At 42.4% G+C, this 16,014-nt stretch overlaps 1 protein-coding gene across 10 annotated transcripts in view; it reads right to left on the reverse strand.

Annotated features, from left to right (window-relative positions):
• B3GLCT (beta 3-glucosyltransferase) overlaps positions 1-16,014 on the reverse strand; it is a 215,293-nt gene that overhangs the window by 179,074 nt on the left and 20,205 nt on the right. For all 10 annotated transcript variants that reach the window (XR_015553476.1, XR_015553478.1, XR_015553477.1 and 7 more), the window contains exons 2-4: positions 14,175-14,218; positions 8,108-8,147; positions 2,255-2,364 (exon numbers count right to left, since the gene is read on the reverse strand). Coding sequence is in view for 6 of the 10 variants with exons in the window: in XM_087436233.1 (XP_087292359.1) it covers positions 2,255-2,364; positions 8,108-8,147; positions 14,175-14,218 (194 nt within the window). In the remaining 4 variants the exon portion in view is untranslated. The remainder of the gene's footprint in view (positions 1-2,254; positions 2,365-8,107; positions 8,148-14,174; positions 14,219-16,014) is intronic.

The raw sequence follows: 16,014 nt of genomic DNA on the forward strand, positions 1-16,014 counted from the left end.
AGAGGCATGGCATGGCATGGCAAGGTGATCCCAGGAAAGGTAAGAAGTTTGAAATGACTGGCAAATAACATGCAAGGAGCTGAGTAGTGGGAAATGAAGCTGGGATCCAGAAACAGGGACTTTAGTTAACAAGCTCTGGGCCAACTGCCTCAGCAAAAGGTAATAAGTGTTGGAGGTTCCCACTGCTCTGTGGGATCCACACCCTCTCAGCTGCCTGCCAGTGTGCCTCAATTCCTGAGAGACACAGAGAATCTCCAACCAACACACATTCTCCGTTCCGAAATATGAGACTGCCAAGCTCAGCCTAGATGGGAACTTGTAACCATCCTCCCCCAGAGCCCAAAGCCAGTTTTAAGCATCCAGTGGTCCCACACCCGGGCCCTGTGGTCTTCAGAGCCCCAGGGCCTCCAGAAGAAGCAGGTACACCCAGCCCCTAGCAGCACCCTCCCAAGTCTTGTTCTTCCTAAGGGGAAAGAAAAGGGAACATTTTATAATTTATATTGCTTCTCACCAAAAGGTACCCACATGCCTTAGGCCCACCATAAACCAAGTCCTAGGACCACTGTCCTTGGAAGCTACTCTTCCCAGATGAGTGAAGGGGGAAAGGTAGGTAGAGAGCCAGTGGTGAGCACCCATTTACACAAAAACAGACCAAAAAAAAAGGAGTGGACAAATAATGGAGGAAATATGGGGGTATACTCAATCAACTGGCCTTGGTTGGCAAAGGATGTAATTACCCACATTAATGACAAAGACTATTAGTATGGATTAAATGGGGAAGATATATAAGCTAAAACACAGGAATCTGCCTCTACAAGATGGAAGCTATTTCTGGGAGCAGGGACACATGTGGTACATAGGGATACACGTGCTCTTAATTTGTATATGAGTAAAGGCTACATAACTCTGTCCTGAGGTCATCACTGATTACACAATTTGGGGTCACTGCCAAGGCTTGATTGAGCTAAATTCCATTAAAGCTGCCTGGACCCAGCTCAGGGATTATTCCAGCTACTGGTTCCCCCTCCTCCCTGCAGTGGCCGGCACTAGCCACTCCACTAGGGCGTCCACCAGAGCACATGGAAGAAGCCCAGCCAGTCAAGTTGCTGCACTTCTGCCTCTCTGATGAAATCAGAAAAGGTTTAGTAGAAGAAAATCTCTAAAAGTTGAGTTTCCAAACAAAGAAGTTTAAACTCATCAAGCTGCTCCTATCTCCAATAACAAAAAAAACAATCTGTCTATAGCATGAAATTCTTTCCTCTCCCGTGAGAAGGTATAATGCTCCAAGGAGGGAAACCAAGGATCTGTCCTTGCAGGGATGCAGGGAGGCTGGACGAACTTATATGTAAAGCATTTAAAGATTAAGCACAGTAAACCATATCCTCAGCAGTGTCACAGCCTTGAACCATTAAGGCTGCTATTTTCCCCACTGATATTTCCAACCCTTATTTCCCAGCACCCACCAACAGAAAGAAAGCAATCTGTCAAACACACACATCTTTTGTCAAAGAATTCTTGCTGAGAATCAAGAGATGGCATTTATCTACAGACAAGCACTTCTGTCTTGAAGGTCACAGCAACGTAGTGTAGCAGGCTTGGAGGAATTTTTTTTGCTTAGCTAAAGAATTAAGCACCTACATGGCAGTACAAGAAGGCAGATCTTTCTTTGCCCCAAACCTCCAGCATTATTCAGAACAGCTTTAGATTCAGTTCATACCTATTTTAAACATTATTAAAATGTATCTCTGTGTGTCAATCTTTCTCTCCATAATCCTCAGATATTACATTATAAATCAAATAAAAAGTTCAATTAATGATATCCAATTAAAAAAACAGATTAAGAGACTCATAGAGGAAGCACTGCACTAAGGTTAATGAAAATGTTATTTCAACATGAAAACTGCCTTAGAACTTGTTACCAAAATTTTGAACATTAATTATCCCTGCTATTTTAAGGCCAGTCTTTAAAAAGTTATTTCCTCTACTTCCTTTTATCATACTTTATTACAAAACCATGATAGTCCTACACAATTTTATAATTCTCATAAAATATATATATAATAATTTAGAATATGATGCTTTGAACATTAGGAACAAACTGGAGAATTTAAATAATAGTTAATATTAAATCAGCAAACAAGTCAGAAGAGTTATTCTCATCTAAATAAAACTGATTCTCTATAGACCAAGTGCTTTAGAAAATATAAATGTATTAAGAAATAATTAGCAGACATCTCAAGCCACTCTTACATACCTGTGTAAGATCTGCAGCTTGCTTTAAGATGTTTTTCTTTAATTGTTCTGCTCTCTTCGCATGAAAAGAATTACTTTGACTCTGGATGACAAATACAATTCCTTTTAAATCTAGAACCAAAAAAAAAAGTTGTCAGGTGTTTATTTTTTAACAACTGAAATAAACTTGAAAACAAGTAAAAAAAAGAAAAACCAGCCACAAGGCAAGCCTTCAGGCAATAAACTCAGAAGAAAAATCAATTTATATGTAATTCTAGTGACAAAATCTCTATTTTTAAACTGATCTCCGAAACTTCTTTCCTCGAAGTCAGCAAGCAAATAAGCTCGCTGTACTAGGTCAAGTCTGTGGTAACAACCGTGAATTGGCTCTTCCGTCTGTCAAAAAGATTGTGAATGTGAATGTGCGAAAGGAGGAAAATGTCTAGAACACTAACCTCTCTAGAGCTGCAATTCCAATGTTTGCAAGGTCTTTTAACAATTCACACATAATCCTACATCGTGCTGTTACCTGTTATGGGTTGAACAGTGTCCCCCAAACTTCACATGTTGAAGTCCTAACCCCCAGTACCTCAGAAGGTGACCTTACGTGGAATCGGGTCTTTACCGAGGTAATCCACTTAAAGCGAGGTCATTAGTGTAGGTCCTAATCCAATATAGTTGGTGTCCTTATAAAAAGAGGAAATTTGGACAGAGACAGAGAAGGAGGATGATGTGAGCACACAGGGAGAAGACAGCCATGAACAAGCCAAGGAGAGAGGCCTCAGAAGAAACCAACCCTGCCGACACTTTGTCCTTAGACTTCCAGTCTCCAGAACTCTGAGAAAAATTTCTGTTGTTTAAGCCACACGATTTGTGGCACTTTGTTTCAGCAGCCTGAGCAAACTAGTACACTACCTCAAGAACGTTCTGGATGGCCCTTTAAGGTGATACTTAACAGTGACTGCATATGTCTCATGAGGTCCCAAGAGCTGGCAAATAAATAATTCAATAATCCCTGCCCTACCTCACAAGGCACCTAGCCAGAATTAAGTGTTATCTCCAAGAAAACAGCCACAACTCCACAGCAGCAGGCCTTCAGCAAGAAATCTTGCATCAAAGCCCGTCCACAACACTGGCGGCATTTGCCAGCCCGCTAGAGACTCACTTCAAGGCAGCCAGCTTTTTAACAAGGGCTAGCAGGGAGGAAACCCTAGCACGTCATGTCCACCTGACCAGGGTAGATGATCCGAGGTCTTACCAGTGCGGGTGGCTGCTCAGGCCCCACACTGAAGAGGAACATCAGGCCTTCCCAGGTTCTGAGCTTGTAATAAAGAAACAGAAAGAGCCATTGTGTCAGGACCCTGCCACACACAGGTGTGTTGGCAGAAGGCAGATGTCACATAAAATTGTAGCCTCCAGCTAGGTTTACAGCAAATGAACGTGGGGACCATGAGCTTTTCCCTTTAACACCTCGACTCAGGGACACTAATTTGATTTTAATTTTATTCCATTATATTTTATTGTTCTTATGTTCAGTTCTATACTTCCACTCATTTATTCGTTCACTCAAATATTCATACAACAAATAGCTCCACAGTGAGCCATCTAGATCCCAAAAATAATCCAAAATGCTCTTTGGTTCAAACTCAATAAAAAATTTAAAAGGAAATGCTGAACAACCTACTGAATATGACCTAATTCCTTTTCTGTAGGAGTTTATATAAATATGAACGTTCCACATACCTATCACCATTTTAAATCAGCTTCTTGGCTCTATAAATCGACACTCAGATAAGGCTTAAGCGGGTGTGTTATATTTCAACTGAAATGTAATCTTCAATCCACTACATCTGAAACATTAACATAACTGACATATCAAAAGAGGAGTTATAAAGATTTATTTTTGTTAAGAATGGAGTAAATAAATCCCAGAGAATATTTTTTGCAAAATTTAATAAAATTCAAGATGCACGTTCCCAATGACCCAGAAATTCTATTCCTATTATCCTTGAGAATCTCTCATATGTGTGTACAAGGATATATAACAAGAGTGCTCACAGCAGCATTGTGTAAAAAGAAAAAATTAGAAGCAACCCAAATACCTACTAACAAGATATACAAATTGGAATACTATAAAGAAATAAAAATTATAACACAACATGTATCAATCCAGATGGATATCGTAAATGAATCCTTAGATAGAACACTGAAAAAAAGCAAGCTGCAAAGGAACAACTACATAAATCAATGGTTTGCAAAAATATAAACACAAATATATATCAAATGGATAAAGACTATACATATGCATGTATATATATTATATATGATGTGAAGTATAAAAGATTACATGAGAATGATAAACACCAAAGCAAGGAAATGATTAAAAGGCCTCAGCTGTGTTAGTAATGTTTTATTTCTTAAGCTAGGTGGTAGATACATGGATGTTCATTATATTACTTTTTATAGCTTCCCGTTATGTTCAAAATAATTCATAATAAAATTTTTTTCAAGAGCAGATCCATCTCTCAAAAGGTTAATCCTGCAGTAACCAACTCCCGCCACTTCTCCCAGATCAGCAAAGCTCCCACCGTTCTCACAAAGACAACAATTCTTCCACAAAGGGCAGAGGCTTTACAAGAAGAAAAAAAGTGTCTTCTTCCCCTTTTCATATACTTGAGTCATGTGCTGAGTTGTATTTGCTTCTTCTGCTACCAAGAAATCACCACCTTCCTTTCTCACATGCTTCGATTATGCATGCTACGTGCACTCATTCAGCAAACATCTGAGTCTCTACTAAGCGCAAGGCTCTGGGATACAGCGATGAGCAAGCGCAGGCCCCACACATAAGTGCCTGAGTCTAGTTCAGAAGGCGGACAGTACAACACAAAGCAGCAGGTGTAAATCCAGGGCCAAGCGCAGGGACCGTGGGAGCACAGCGGAGGGGGAGCAGGAGCAAGGAGGACTTCTGGGAGGGGGTGTTTCCTGAGTTTCCTCTAAAGGCAGCAGTTTTCTGCAGACTCAGGCACAGAAGGTAGCAGATCAGCAGCAGAGATAGAAGCGGGGTTATCACAGAGCCCACAGCCTGCCTCATCTCTGCAGCATCCCTGAGTAGGTGACCAGGGAGTCTGTCAGGCATTTCTGAGAGAAGGATGAAGGGAACAGTCAGCGATAAAGTTAGAAAGGGAGGAGGGGTCAGCCCAGCCAGATCACGAAGGATTTATACACCACCCTAAGAGGCTGGATCTGTAGACTAATAGCTTTCAAATTGGGGAAGGGCCTCAGAGCCACCTGATGCCCCAGAGAGTGGAGCCTTCCCAGAGGAAGTGATGAGGACATTGCGTCCTGGGGACACTCAGAGAAAGGGTGGGAGGACCTTCCCAACAGAGGGAGCAGTGAAGGTTTGGGACAGCAAGTGGAATTCAGGGCTGTGAAAATATGAACAGTTAGGTATGGCTAAGGAATAGGATGCATATGGGGGAGTCACTGGGTGACTGGGTGATGAGACAAAAGAGGAAGGGTGCACCCAGTTCCTATAACCCTGATAATAATGAAAGAAAATTATTTACATGCCATTCAGCCCCACCTCCACTCCAGAAAAGAACCCGATTAGTTCAGTTTGGTGCTGAAAACAGCTTATGTGCTTAAATTCCTGCTGTTCTTTATATCAGCACCAGGAAGTATTCCCTGACATACATCCTAAGCCCTCCCTAACTGAATCAATCCTGGCTGAGTCTAGACCTCACCTTGGTGGCTGTCTTCTGTCTATGCTGTCCAACCACCTGACTTCTAAGCCCCCAGTGGCCCGTCAATGGAGCTAAAGAAGATGACTGCACTATTTCCTTATCACTCAGGTTGAATGTCTCTAAACTCACAGCAATTTGCCTTCGGCAAACACTGTCACAACTCAAGACAGATTGTCATTGTTTCTCCTCTAGGAATGTGAGATAAATGGGTCGTACACCAAGCGCCTGACAATAATGATGAGCATGACAGGCTAGAAAGTGAAGATAAAGAAATTAGTCAAGGATACAGAGAGGATCGATGCGGTTCTGAGGCCAGCGGTAAGGAAAGGCAGTCGAACCAGAGATGGTTAGAAAAGGATCCTGGAGAAGAAATAATTCTTTCTTGAAGGTAAAGGAAATCGAAGGTTCTCTGTTTCCTCAGTTGCTGAGCACTTACCATGTGCCAAACATGCTACTAAGCGCTAAGCTTTCCTGGTCAGAAATGATCTGGAAACATGGATTTCATCATGTTGGTGTTTTTCTGATGAGAAATCAATATGGTGCTCTTCTGATAAAAACTGAGTAACAGGCAGTCTTATGACTGAGGCTGAGGGGTAAATATGCATATATACACACATACATGAAGAGTCACTCCAAATATGTTTTACTTGGTGAGAATAATTGTCACTAGTGAATCTATTGCTTAGGCAGTGAGCCCAAAGAGAAACAAAGGCTGCCTCGCCCTTGGAGGCTGTCACCCAGCCCTGAGTATTGTGAGACCAGGATCTAGGCAGATTCTACTGGGGCAGCTGCTCTAAAGCCCCCCTCCCCTGGTCCTTTAGAATCATATTAAGATTATGGCAAATAAGCTTCCTGGGTCTTTTTCAGGCGAACTGATTCCAAGTTAAGTAACACTAGATTGTCCATTTGCAATTGAAAGAATGCAGATTTATTCATTCAGGTAAACTTCCCCTTGGTACTTTCAAGCCTATGTCCCAGACTAGGGTCATTAGTTCATTTAATAACCATTTACTAGGGAGGGGGACCCATCAGCTCCCATAAAATAAACACACAAACAAATGCCCAAACTCACAAGGGTTGGCAGCAGAGAGAAAATCTCCACGTGGGGAGTGGCTGAGCCATACGGTGTGTCGTAATATACAGAAGAAAAAGCAAGGAACCCATGTGGCTCCTTAAATACAGCTGCTCTCAGAGCCTGAAGACTCCAACCCATGACCCTACGGTCCCCAGCACACGCCATCCTCCCCCTACCACCCGATGGGGGCTCTCCTGCCTTCTAGACTCCTCAGAATCCAGGCCCAGGAAAGGAAGGCCTAGAAAGGAAAGTCTGCCTTTCCCCTCCTGTCCAAGGCCCACCTTCCAGGTCTCCAGGGCCTACCTGGGATGACTGATGCTGACAAGGTTCACACCTATTGGGAAGAGATCCAACACACAGAGGTACGGCCTTACCCTCCCATCAACACACTGCAGCATATTTCCCATGGAATACAAAAAAAGACTAACTCACGGTCACTTCCCTGAAGATGCTTACAATACTATACTGGAGGGAGAAAGATGTGTTTAAAAGAGTGTGCAAATAAGGGTGTATACGGGCTGTGACAGAAGTATGGTGTGTCTGCAAGAAGCGAGGAGCCGCTTCCACACCAGAGTTCTCGGGTCAAGTTTGAGAGAAGACGTGATTGGTAAGCTGACCTGAAGGGAAAGTGATGTCTGAGGGTCAACAAGTGGGGAACCTGGCTCCAGGCCAAGGAGAGCATGAGCAAAGTTCCTTGTCTCCCACTAAGTGTGAGCCCCTAATAACAGAGACTATGTCTTATTCATCTCTGTAGCCCCCACAGTATCCACCTGGCACAGTAATCAGTCCTTATTGGTAACTCAATAAATTATGGCCAAGGGAATGAAATCCAACAAATTAGCTGTTACTCCCAATCGCATGCCAATAACGTCAATCTGAAAAGTGTTCTCCTCAGGTCTTCATGAGGGTCAACACTGGCCTGGGCCAAACACAGAGTATTTGGACAACAATATTTACCCCATGAATAAAATCAGAAAGAAAAATCACTTCACTGAAATAAAATTTACAAGAAATACACTTGGGTACATACTCAAGTTAAAAAAAAATCATTACTTACCTATGTCATTTTTCCTTGATATACCACTTTTCTCCAAATTCTGTATTTTAAATAAAAGAGAAAAAAATAAATCTCATCACCATAACGAAGTAGCAAGACACCAAATAAATACGCATAGTACATAGTAACACTTTGGGGAAAGACACTGAAGATGAGAGCTTGGAAATGCTTCCCTAAAGAAAGAGACCAAAACCTAAGGGGAAAAAAGCAGCAATGGTGTACTTCTGTGTCGTGACAGAAGCTTCCTATGGGGCTGTCCCTTTCTTATGTGACCTTGGGCAAATCACCTCATTGAACTGAGGTTCTTTCCTCCTGTATAAAATGGAGCTAACACTTAACTGGTTCATAATGTTCTCGTGAGGGTTAATTTAAAAACCTTGTATACTCTAAAGTGTGACAAACATATCAGAGACAGTATCAGTTCTAGTAGTGCGTTCCTCTTGAAGATGAGCTCCACTAATTACTGTATTTACAATCTTGTGAGCTCAGACATACCGCCATCAAGAATGTTACCACAGTGTTCTCTCCCACCTGAGAAGCAGCACTGGAGGCCGAAACAGGACCCCAGAGGTGGTCAGCCCAAGGTTCACGAGAATTCATGAGCACACAAGGGGCATCTTAGAGGTGCAGAGCTCCAGACTCAGTAAATCAGGGGAGGAGTTCTTAAAAAATTTCTCTGATTGGGGCCAGCCCAGTGGCGCAAGCAGTTAAGTGCACGCGCTCCGCGGTGGCAGCCCGGGGTTCGCTGGTTCGGATCCCGGGCGCGCACCGACACACTGCTTGGCAAGCCATGCTGTGGTGGCGTCCCATATAAAGTGGAGGAAGGTGGGCACGGTGGGATGTTAGCCCAGGGCCAGTCTTCCTCAGCAAAAAAAAAGAAAAAAAAAAAAAAGAGGAGGATTGGCAGATGTTAGCACAGGGCTGATCTTCCTCACACACACACACACACACACACACACACACACAATTTCTCTGACAAAGTACAAAGTGTCAGCAGCTAAACCTGCCATTTTCATTGTCCTCTCCAGCAGACAAGGAAGGAATTTTCTCTTTACTTGCCCTTTTCCACTTTCAAGTGTCATATGCTACATTATGACACTTGGACAGTGGCAAATATCCTTCCATTTTCTTCAGAGACTACAACAAGAAATACAGTTGTGAGCCCTTACCAACAAAACCGGGAACAGCTTAAAAGCCAAGATACAGCCACACAGAGATATATCCTCTTAGAATGCCAAAGGGACCATGACAACAGACAGGGAGGAGAGAGAGCAACACACAGGGGAGTGTCTACCTTTGGTAGCATTTTCTGAATTATCCTCGTCTCAAGAATAGAAATACTATTGAGTCAAGAAGAACCCCACAGTTATGTACTGATTGTTACACCTCGGCATCAAATGACACTTAATCCTGACAAAACACGTACTTTTTGGAAGAGCCCACTAAAACAGACTAGAAATCTCAAGCCACTCCTCTAAATGTGCTGGACGAAAGCCAGCTTATCGTCACAAGTTAGTGTGTGTGGATCACTGCACCTTCCATACTCTAAATGCCAATCTTGGCCAGGAGAACAGCCTGCTCTCGGGGAAGGAGTGCTGCCCTTGGATCCAGAGGTGCCGCCTGGTTTCCACTGTTAACCTGCAGCCCGCCCCTTGGCCGAGCTGCCTTCTCCTTGCCAGGCCACAGCTTTGGCTGCCAGATGAGGATCATGGAAAATTAGAAATTTTAGATCTAGGGGCTAGCCTAGTGGCGTAGTGGTTAAGTTCAGTGTGCTCAGCTCAGCAGCACAGGGTTCACGTGTTTGGATCCCGGGGGGGCGGGGGGGCCTACACCACTCATCAAACCATGCTGTGGTGGTGACCCACATACAAAATAGAGTAAGATTGGCACAGATGTTAGCTCAGGGCCAATTTTCCTCACCAAAAAAATAACAAAAATAATTAAAAAACAAAAAAGTGTTTCTTTAAAAAAAAAGAAATTTTAGATCTAAAAATAGCATTGGACTGGATAAAGAAAATGTGGTATATAAAAACAATGAAATACTATTGAACCTCAAAAATGAAGGAAATTCTGACACATGCTACAACATGAATAAACCTTGAGGCATTAGCTAAGTAAAATAAGCCAGTCACAAAAAAAAAGGATGCTGTATGATTCCACTTGTAAGAGGTACTTAAGAGTAGTGAAATTCACAGAAACAGAAAGTAGAATGCAGGTTGCCAGGCGTTGGGGGAATAGGGAGAATGGGGAGTTGTTTAATGAGGACAGAGTTTTACTTTTGCGAGATGAAAAGAGTTCTGGAGACTGCTTGCACAACAATATGAATATACTTAACACTACTGAACTGTATACTTAAAATGGTTAAGATGGTAAATTTTATGTTATATGTATTTTACCACAATTTAAAAAAAAAAAACAGCATTAGAGATGATCCAATCCAACACTCCCCTTTCACAAAGGAGACAACAGAGACTCAGAAAAAGCTCAGGGATTTGCCCAATATCCAAGTCATTCTAGCCACAGAACCAGGATTAAAATCTAGGTCTTCTGATTTCTTTCCAATGTTCTTTTCTTACACTCCCATGATAACGCATGCCCACTCTTCTTCCAAAGACATTCTTCAGAAAATGGGCACCATTAGACCTAAACATGTTTTGAGAGTAAGCTAAAAGTAATACCTACAACAAAAGTCACCTTGATCAATAAGCTGAAAGATAAAAAATATCCTGAAGTCAGTGTTTCCAGACTGAGCAACTTAAACAAGCTGGAATAGCAATGGAACTTTCCAACAGCTATCTTTGTGAAACCAAGGAAAATCAACCAAAATTATACATCTTTCTATTTGTTATTAAGCACTGCAGCTCCAAATGGCTTACACAATAGCTAGGAAATCATTAGCCATTTCAAATGGCTCAATTTGTAAACTGTAAAAATAAAATATGCAAGGAATGGTTGAATTAAGTGAACTGAAACAGAACCAAAATGGTCGAGTGATTTCCCCTTTGAGAAAGAAAATTAGACTAAATGAACAAATTGACAGAACATTTAAAATTCTGTCTCCAGCTTCCCTCACGAAAAGGCTTAGTTCTTCCTAAGAAGAAAGAAACACATGGTTTGTTCTATTATCTCTGCTGCCGCATGTTTCTTACACCGACTATCAATACCAATCAAAATGTGCTCACTGTCAAAGTTTTATAGTCAGCTGGATTCCTATTCCGATGGGAAAGAGATTTGTTCCTAATGCCCCACCCCACAGGCAGCTCCCACCCCAGCCAGCAAAAGACAAATCCAGGGCACCCTTCTGTACAGGTTTATTGATTAAGGCATGATAGATATGAGTACGGGCACTCCATATACGCAATGCTTAGTTTACAAATTCCTCATGACAAGAAGATAAAACATCCTCAAAAGAATAAGAAATCTTTAAGAAGAAAGAGAAGTAAAATGGCATCTTTTACCCAGTCACCAATACACACCCACAGGGTTTTGAAGAAAATGACACAAGCAGGGCCTGCTCCTCAGAGCACCTGGTTACAAGCCACTCCCGTGCTCTAATTCCACCCTCACCACCTACTAGCTCAGGCCCCAGTTTCTCATCTGAAACACAGGAATAATAGTTACAAGACGCCTGCACAGGGCTGTCGTGAGAGTTTAATTAGACAATATAATGCTGAGCGTAGCGCCTGCCCAAAGCAAATGCTCCATAATTGTTGGCTCCTACTCTTGTCATCATCACCTACTTCACGTGAAGTCAACCGCCCCCAAAACTGACAGAAGCAGTGAGGGCTATGGCTCCTCTTTTTATTTCATTTGTTTAGGTTCCTCCTGAAGGCTGCATAAGACACTTCCCACTGTCATATCAGGTAGACATTTAAACAGGGCCTGGCACTGTTCTAAGTGGTGGACACACACATTTAATCTTCAAAACAGCTTTCTGAGACAGGTCCTATTCCCCATCTTACAGATGAGGAGGCTGAGGCACGGCAAGGATCAGCGAGTCTGCAGCAGGCAGTGGCGGAGAAGGCGTGTGAACCTCGGCAGTCTGGCTCCAGGGTCCAGCCCTAACCCTCTGCCATACAGGACACGGTATCACAGCCACCACAGGACGTAAGGCCAGGCAAAACTGCTGTGTGCAGACAGGTCCACAGCCATGGCCGAGGCAGCACCCGGGCTGGAGCACGAGCCTGGGTGGCAGGCTCCCCTGCAAGCCGGGGCAGGTCAGAATCCAGGGCAGTGCGGGGACCAGGAGCCCAGCAGAGGAGCCAGGGCCCAGAGGTCCGGCTGTAGGCAGTACGTCGGGCGCTGGCAGCACTCAGGATTTTGATGTGAAGCCAAATCTGATGCCAACCAGTGAATCTGAACATCATTTGGGAAAGGCCCCCAGCCCTAAGAAGGGCTGGCCTGTCTTCTAAAGAGAGCCCTGCCTGGGCACCTGACTACAGCAAGCAGTGAGGTAAGGCGGGCAGGAGGTGGCTGCTTCTAAGCCGTAATGACGGGGCAGATCCTGATCATTTCTGCTGAGAGTGATAAACCAATGATAATCCCAAATTAGCGTGGTTTTGTTAAGAGCCTTAACTCCTATCTCTGGGTTCATCTACAGACTTGGGACGACCTTGGACAAATGGATTCTGTTCTATCTCCCAGTCGCAGGTATGGTCCATAGCAGGTATTTTATCACTGCTTCTCCTCACGGGATTAAGAGCTTTTTTGGCTTTGTGGCCTAAGCACAGATGGAGTTCATGACATTTTGCACGAAAAATGACACTAAGATATAGGACTCATCTTACCTCTATTTATATTTATGCATGTATTTAAAGCAAAGAATACATATAGTTCCTCAACTGAAAAGATTAGTTAAAACCTGTATTTGAAAGTATATGCTATAATTTCTAAATTCATTACACAAAATTTTAATTCCCTCTTAATAACCTTTAGGTAGCACTCAAATTCATTAAAAATGAGCCCCATTATTGCTAAACACACACATGTTATGATGCATGTGGCTGTGTAATATAAAACTACAGTGTGAAAAATTCAAGGATCTAGAAAATTTGGATTCTGACTTCACCTTTTAATAGTCACGTGACCTCGGTCAAATCATTTAACTTCTCTGAGGGTAAACTTTCTTTGCTAATCATGGGAATATCTGCTTTGCTTAGCAGTAACAGGATCGTTGAGAAGATCAAATTAAATGAAATGTCTGAAAATGCTTCATTAACCATAAAGGATCTCAAACCATAAGGAATTATTATTATCATTTCCCCTGTGTAGAAATCCCATAGTATAGTTAGAACAGATAATACTCTGTTGATAAAAGAAACATTCTGTTAAAAAATGCTTTTACACTAATTGTGAGGTAAAAATAGAGTCAACTGAGCCTTAATTTACATGACAAAAACATCTCATATTTTAAAAATATTGTTTCTTTCTCAGATGCTAAACTGATCTAGTGCAAAGCTCAAATGGTAAAATTTAGATGAGGTTCTTGAACGCAACCAATGATGAAAAAGAGGCAGCTCTGAGGTCTGAATACGTGCTGTCCCCTCTCCATCGAGAGAAACCCGGGGCTCAGTTTCTGGTTCTGACTGCACAAGGAGCCTGGCAGTCACCTCTGGGGTCTCTCAGCCAGTCCCTAGCACACCCACTCACACAGTGCCACCTTCAAGGTGAGGGATACTCCAGCTCTTGCAACCCTGGAGACATAGCATATCATTCCTTTACAGACTGAGAAAATTAAGCCCAAGATTAAGATGTGGTAAGAGTGGAGAAAATCATGGTATTCAAGCAAGACTTCTGAAATGTCTAACTCTATACTAAAACACCTTTTTTCTTAAAATGAAATTTGAAACCTAGTAGATCTGCTTTAACTATTAAAGGATATTTTTTTAAGCAAGCTTATTTGTAGGTTGTGCTAGGGATGCAAAATCTATGATGACCAACATTTCATTAATTCATTAAAAAAAAGTAATTTGATAACTATTGAAAGATAAAACATTACAGCTCCCATTAAAGAAAATGCAAATGAATCTCAGACAGGAAGAATAGACTCGATCATTAGAATTAGTACCTTGGACTGCTTGACCTCTTTCTTCATATCTTCAGAAGCAAAAGCTGGAAAAAAAGGAAATATTTTCACATTAAAATTAGCAATTAAGATTCATTCTCACATTCAACAGTTTTGCTTAAATACTGTTGCTTGATACTTTAACAAGACATATTTTGCTCATTTCTAAAAACAGCTGCACTGCTGCAAACTAGTACCAGTGGCCGCCTTCATCTCCGGACCTAAAATTATTCATCAGCGCTAAGCTGACATGCTTAGGCTACCAAGCCACAGAAATCAGTCTGTGTATACCACTCCTGTCTACAGATAAAAACCACAAAGTAGATGCACACAGAAGATAACTTCTTAGAAACCTCGATTCGGGTGCCTTCTTGAGCAAAGGGGAATTCCTGAGAATCCAGAGGGAAGAAGGACAAATTCCCACTGTCACAATCACCACCAGAGCCTGGTGGGCAACGGAGCTAAATCCGGAGCAAGCTTTCGGGTCTCGGGGGCTTCGAGGTTGGAAATGTGGTGCAGATACTGCTACCAGCACGCAGGAGAGAATTAACAAAACCACGCCAGAGCCAGGGAGCCAGGAGGGGGAGAGGAATTAAAATCATTCCCCATTTAGAATGATTTAATGTTTTGAGTGGGAGCCCAAAAATAGACAAAGATATCCCCAGAGATACATCTAGGCTCTACATTAATAATAATAATAATAATAATAATAATAATATGACAGTAACCCTCTGAAAATACAAAGCAAAATGATAAACCAAAGTCAGGAAGGTTAACCAGACAAAAGATAATACTTAATTTTACAGTGCATTTCTCCTGAAGAGGTAAAAGGAAAGTGTTTCATACTTTGTTTTCTCCAATTAGCATTCCCAGAAGAAAATGGGCAATGCCATAGAGCGACAATGTACCGAACAGTGCACAGGCAAGTCCACAGAGCAATAATGTAGCACGAGGAGCACCGGTGGTAGGGCTCCCTGGGTAACAGAGAAGACCTACTCAGAAGCAGCAGACAACCGCACCCATTCGGATACCTCTGATTTCAAAGACATCCACTGCCTCAAATTCTCTCTCCATTAACATTTGCTCAGAGGAAATAATTGAAAACATATTCACACTAAGAAGCAAATGACTAACATGGTTTAATCATTTCCATTTCAGAAGGACATTTCAGAAAGCAGGGTGAAATTGAAACGTAAGGCAAATGAACCTCTGTGTGTGGAACTGAGATAACGACAGGTATTACATGAGGCCTCCCTGAGACCACCTCACATAAACAGTAAATCCCCAACTCCACTCACTCCCCACCCCCTCACTCTGCTTTATTTTTCTCCAGAGCACTTACCACCACTGACATAATATATATTTACTTGTTTATTGCTTGTCTTATATATTAGTTTACTGTAAACTCCATGAAGGCAAGAATGTGGTTTTATTTACTGTTTGCCCCTGAACCTAGACCACACCCAGCACACAAAAGAATGTCAACAAATAACAAATATTTATCAAATAAATGAATGAATGAATGAATGAATGCAAGTCCTCACGATGGCTCTGGGATCACATCACGTAAGGGCTGTCTACTCTCCACTCTAAGCAGCATCAACCTAGTAGATGAAGGAGTTTAGTGCCTCCCCCAACTTATTTTCACTAGGATCTGATCTACTTTCTCACTTTTACACACACACACACACACACACACACGCACCAAAGCAAATGCAAAGCTCAAATCATTCATTAAGTTCTAAAAAGAAAGAAGAGGGCCGGCCCCGTGGCTTAGCGGTTAAGTGCGTGCGCTCCGCTGCCGGCGGCCCGGGTTCGGATCCCGGCTGCGCACGGAGGCACC

This window comes from Ceratotherium simum, chromosome 10 (assembly GCF_057802395.1).
Source record: "Ceratotherium simum simum isolate JZ-2026a chromosome 10, ASM5780239v1, whole genome shotgun sequence".
NCBI classification, from domain to species: Eukaryota; Metazoa; Chordata; class Mammalia; order Perissodactyla; family Rhinocerotidae; genus Ceratotherium; species Ceratotherium simum.